General features: G+C 40.3%; 1 protein-coding gene across 1 annotated transcript; it reads left to right on the forward strand.

The window, feature by feature from the left end:
- The first annotated feature begins 678 nt into the window (after positions 1–678).
- On the forward strand, positions 679–5,802 carry LOC120718657 (N-acetyltransferase 8-like). Its single transcript, XM_040007253.1, is given in 3 exon segments — positions 679–3,037; positions 4,665–4,810; positions 4,812–5,802. Coding segments are annotated over 2 exon segments (672 nt in total). The 5' UTR covers positions 679–3,037; positions 4,665–4,675; the 3' UTR covers positions 5,349–5,802.
- The last annotated feature ends 286 nt before the right edge of the window (positions 5,803–6,088 follow it).

Genomic DNA, 6,088 nt, shown 5'->3' on the forward strand with positions numbered 1-6,088 from the left:
GTTTGGAGTGGAGGGCCCACTCCTGAAGACCTTCTATGACTCTGTTGTGGCTTCTGCTATCTTTTATGGCGTGGTCTGCTGGGGCGGCAGCATCTCTGCTGGGGACAGGAAGAGACTGAACAGGGTGATCCGAAGGGCCAGCTCTGTTCTAGGATGCCCTCTGGACCCAGTGGAGGTGGTGAGTGACAGGAGAACGGCGGCTAAGCTGTCATCCCTGTTGGACAACATCTCCCACCCCATGCAGCAGACTGTGACAGCACTGAGCAGCTCCTTCAGTGGGAGACTGCGGCACCCACGGTGTGGGACGGAGAGATTTCGCAGGTCTTTCCTCCCCACTGCTGTCAGACTCCATAATAAAGACTTTAACTGATCAAGCACACACATCCATACGTATGCAATAATACTAAGTGCAATAATCCTTTCTGTCATCGTTGTATTTTTACTCAGTTGTATATAGTATTTGTATTTGTATTCTATTTTTATCTTATTGTATATTTATTTTATTTTATTCTACTGTATATAGTATTTTATTCTATTCTGTACAGTTGTGTACTGTATTTATTCTTATTGTATTCAAATTTTTGCCTCATAACTTTTGCACTGTCCACTTCCTGCTGTGACAAAACAAATTTCCCACGTGTGGGACTAATAAAGGTTATCTTATCTTATCTTATCTTATTTTTCTATGCTCAGGAGATACTTTGTTGTTCGTGTAAACACACTTTTGAGTTGTCTGCCTATTTTTCTAGTTTACCATTAGGGGGTGCCAAATATTTGAATCCTAAATAGAGTATCCTGGGCACGGTACAGTAAAATTCAGTTTTACGTGGATTTCGGGTTGATAGTTTTTCTAAGAACTGAACAAATTATTTAAATCAACACTGATGAGTATTGGCAGAAAATTGTAGGAACTGTGCTGGAAAGACCAATATTTGTGTGTATAGTATTCTTCTAGTCATTTTGTGTTTCATTTCTGAGAGCACGCCATATGTCTCAGGTTACTGAACACCTGAATGATGAGGGGATAATATGCCACTTTTCTGCATGATCTACATCAGTCACAGAAAACAGGCTCCAGATATAAAAGGAAAGGATAAAAACAGCCTTTGATATATGTGTCACACAAAAGATGATTGTTATGTAACAGACCATCTTATACAGAATAAAATATTATTTCATTTAAAGAAAATTCAGGTTCATTTCAATCATACTTTCTTTGTGGCCTTATGGTAACTTTACTGTCTTCACTTCTGCCACAAATCAGCTGCCACGTGAACATGCTCACTGCTGTCAATATTTTTTTTCACATGTGATTACACACAGGTATGAAGATAAAAACAGAACCAGGTGTGCCTGGATTAACTTTAATTCACTGCTCTGCTGCCAGCTGAGGGGATGAACCTGAGTGAGACCTGTTAAATGTGTTTGTGACACATGGACCATAAGACATGGCAGTTTGTTTTAGGCTGTACGCTTTCCAGCGCGCTCCCGCTCAATGCTGTCCTCTCCAACCCTCAGAGATCTCTTCTGGGCCCCAGCAGCTACTGAAACAGGGAAGGCGTGGTTTGTGTGATGGACCTCTGCTGTGGAGGTACCGTCCCCCGAACCCACTGCTCGATCCATCCCTTGCAGCTGAGCCACAAACCACACTCCACCACAGTGTTAAAACACTGAGGTCCTGGAGATGGCATGTCATCCTTGCCAGAGTCAAATGAAAGAAGAAAAAAAAAAGACTGGTTGTATCTCCTGTAGCATTTAGAAATTGGGAACTATTACTACCAATTACCGTATCAATTGAAAAGTATTTTATGTGCAAAACTTATGCTAAACTGTAAGTCACAACCTTACCTGTAGACAAATTGGTATATGCAGGTAACTATGTTAGCAGCAAGATGCTTTAAATGGAAATTTGTAAGGCAAGAAGCAAAATGGCCTCTTGTTTCTTGGCTATGGATTAAACTGTAAACAACAAAACGAGTGCTGAATCAGGGTTTAAAAAGAGCATCTCAGTCTGTAGTTTTACTCACTTGTGTACCTATCTTTGATCCTTCCAGATGGGTGTAACTCTAAGAGTGGTTAGGTAATTAATGTTGCTTTATTTTTTGTCTATAAACTAACTTACTAAACTTAAGAATTAAAATGACATTAAAAAGTAACAGAACAATTACACTCAACGTGTATTCATTAGATATATTAAATGTAATTATTGCAATTCAAACAGAGACTAATTTTGCATGTAAAATGAGAAGTAAGAGCTGGTGAGAGGTCGAAGCTAAACACATGATGATCTGTAGGTTGCTTGTGCATATATCCCACATCAATAAATACTGGAAACAACAAAGGGAGTGGAAATTTCTAAGTATGTGAGGTATGTTGCATGTGTACAGTAGCATGCATGTGACTCCTGTTTCATCATATTTGACAGCAGCCATCTTCGGTCAGTATTTTACCGCTCTTCAAAGGACTTGTTTGTCCATTATTTGGTCTCTGTCAGAAGATAAATGTACGAAAAGTCACATAAACCTGTTGATGACAGCCATGAGCTGTATTTCAGTTTGTTGATGGTAACTCACAGAAATATTGATTGCGAGTTGTTCACACAGTCGCCAGCGTTCACATGCTCTCTGCAGATAAACTGGCCAGCCCCCAGATAGACTGCAAACGCGCTACTCCCGCTGAACCATAAATTCCGCTTTTGCGATTTTTGACACTTCCGCGTTGCCTTCGTTTTTTGGCCCCGCAGGTTGTTGGAAGGTTGTGATTTCTGCAGGAAAACGTTCTGCATGGTTGACTTTGTGTAACATTTTTGTGTAACAGTAGATGATGTTTAACACTTTTACAGCTGTACTTTGAACCGAATCATCCCATCGAAGTATTACATGGGCTTTGAGAGTCAAGCTTTTGTGCTGCTTTTGTGTTTTATTAACCAGTCTAGAAGTTGAGCTGATTCACGGTGTTGCTGCGCTTCTTCATTGTTTCGTGTGAACTCTTCTCCGTGAAGTATCAACTTGTGCAAGTTCACTAACGTAAGCCAGAGGTAATTGTGCGATTGTAATCTGACTAGCAGACAAATTTGTTACACAGCAACTCATATAATCGTTTCTTGTGTTGTTTTTTTTATTAAGTTGGATAAGGTCTGTTAGAGAGCTGTTGGTGGTGCACGAACAGGCCTGTGCTGTTGCTGAATGAGTTGAGTTTGGTGTAACGTGAGTGTGATCGTGTGTGCAGACACTGTGTAACGGGTTTTCTAGCATTTAGACACATTTGATACCATTATATCCATGACGTAATGACATACCATTAAACCATCACGTTAGCTCGTCCTTATTGCGTGCCGCGTGCATTTAAAAGTGCAAAGACTGTAAAATAACGAGTACGTTCTGTGGTGGAGAAGTATTTTAAATCAAAGCAAAGATGGAGATGTATCAGATTGTTGTCTTGTTAAAAGGAAAAATGAACATTTTTGAGCAGGTACACCTGACTTTCAGCTATTTAGTTGAAAACTGAAACTACTGCTCATCTTCACTACGAACCAATCTGCAGATTACATTCACCAGCCACTTTATTAGGTACATCTTGCTAATACTTGGTCAGTTTGGCATTTGCATTCAGAACTGCCTTAATTCATCATGGCATAGATTCAATGAGGTGTGGGAAATATTCTCAAGAGATTTTGGTCCACGTTGACATGATAGCATCACAGAGTTCTGATGCAGATTTGTTAGCTGCACATCTAGGATGTAACTTTCCACATCCCAAAGGTGCTCTGTTGGATTGAGACCCGGTGAGTGTGGAGGCAATTTCAGTACAGTGAACTCACTGTTAACCACTTTGAGATTATTTGAGTTTTATGACATTGTGCTTTATCCTGATGAAAGCTGCCATCAAAGGATGCACTGGTACACTGTGGTGATAAATACTACCCAAGTATTGGAGATTATGTATTGGAATTTCAGGAGCGGGACCACGCCTCCAAACACGCTCCTTCCAGTTGTCATCTATATAGGTTCCCCCAGTTCTGCAAACTGTTCATTCTCGTTCACGTGGCCCACCCACCCTCCCTCCCTCCTTGTTCTCAATTCTTTAACTTATTCACTCCTATTTAGTACACGGGGATCTGCCAGGCCCGGGAGCCATCACCAGTCCTCTTTGAGGCCTTCCCCAAACCGCACCTCAATTAATGTCCAAGCATTCACCTTTACCTACTAAAACGCTGTCAAACCTAAAATGAGGACGTGGGCCCAGCTACTGAAGAGTCAGCAATGACACTCAGGTAGGCTGTGACATTTAAAAGATGCTCAGCCAGTGCTAAGGGCCCAAAGTGTGGCAAGAAAACACATTCATTAGACCAGGCAACATTTTTCTAGTATTGTGTTGTCCAATTTTGCTGACGCTTTAGTCTCAGCTTTCTGTTCATAGCCGAGTATGTTTAAAAATGCTCGTCTATATAACTTCGTTGTAACAAGTGGTTATTTGAATTATTGTTTCTATCCTATCTGCTGAAAGCTGTCTGGCCATTTCCTCTGCCTTTTAAACACGACAATAAAAAGTTCTACACATTAAAATTTTTTTTTATGAAATCAAATTAAATTATGAAAAAGGAAACTAGTAATTTAGTGTAATTAATAACAGCATTTCTCACTGTTTTATGATTTTCCTTGTAGTTACTTTCGTCATGCAGCTGGTGATCCGTCGGTACCGTCCTGCAGACAAGGACACAGTGCTCACCCTCTTCAGTACTGGCATCTTGGAGCATATCCGTCCATGTTTCTATAACGCCATGACCAGTCCCCTTTACCTCACCATCACCCCTGACTCTGTGTGTTGTTGGTTATCTCCTTGGCTCTGTGTTTGGGGCTGTACTGTTCCCAGCAGCTTGGGTAGGTCTCATCTACTACTGCTGTCATGAAGTATATGCCAGCTTTGTCAGGGTGAGACTTCGCACCGACATGCAGGACATCCCTGGGAATTTCCTCAGCAGACCTGATGACTGTTTCTGGGTGGCTGAGGCTGAGGCTGGAGCGAGAGCCCAGGTTGTTGGTATGGTGGCTGTGGTAGCTAAACACAGTGGGACGGAAAAGTATGGGGAAATGTTCAGAATGATCATTTCCCCACAGTATAGACGGATGGGCCTCGGCTTTAGGTTGACTCAGACTGCGGTTGACTTCTGTAAAGAACAGGGCTTCTCCAAGGTGGTGTTGGAGACTAGCTCCACCCAAATGGCAGCTGTGGCCCTGTACAGCAAAGTGGGGTTTAACCATGTCCAGTCTCATATCAAAGCACAGGCAGCTCATTGGATCATTTCACTGGCTAGGGTCACGATTATAAGGATGGAAAAATACTTGTAAATCAAAAATAACACTCATCAGCAATGTGTTGTTTTCACGCTTTGCTCCTCTTTAACAGTGGTTTAATATTTGGCAATGGTTAAACTTGACTGTAATCAAAACGTTGTTCAGGTGTAACTTAGGAAAAAAATGCCAAATCTGTTATATACTTTAGGACAAAGCACTATGAACAGATCTGAAAGTAAGGAGCAAGATGTTGTTACTAAAACCTGGTTTCCAATTAGCAGCTCCAGTCCTGTGAACCAAGATTTAACAGTTAATCCTTACATTGTGTACTTTTCAGTGATGATTAGAATAATTTAATGTAATCAGATGTACTGACCACTTTCAGCTGTATTCATTTAAAAAAGAAAGAAAGAAATGTTTCACAATCTCTGTGCTCATTTGTCATTCTTGTTATGTGAGAAGGAAGGTCTGATGTATAATGTCTAAATGTTTTTCTAATTGTCAAAATTTGGAGAAACGTTTTAAAATGTCATAACTGAGATACAGTACACACAACATATTGTAAGCACATGATACAAAGATACATGTCGTAATAATATTAATAATAAAAACCATTAACTTTTAAAAGGCAAACGTAGAGAATTTATATGCATCAGAGTGGACTTAAAATTCTCATTAAACTCTTCCATTGTTTTACACCTTTTTTCCTTGATGTAATCAGAATAACTGAGATATTTGCTTATGAAATGAAGACATGATTATTAAGACTGATAATGTTGAAAATTAAATCACAA

Source organism: Simochromis diagramma, unplaced genomic scaffold, assembly GCF_900408965.1.
Source record: "Simochromis diagramma unplaced genomic scaffold, fSimDia1.1 OVJJ01000320.1, whole genome shotgun sequence".
NCBI lineage: Eukaryota > Metazoa > Chordata > Actinopteri > Cichliformes > Cichlidae > Simochromis > Simochromis diagramma.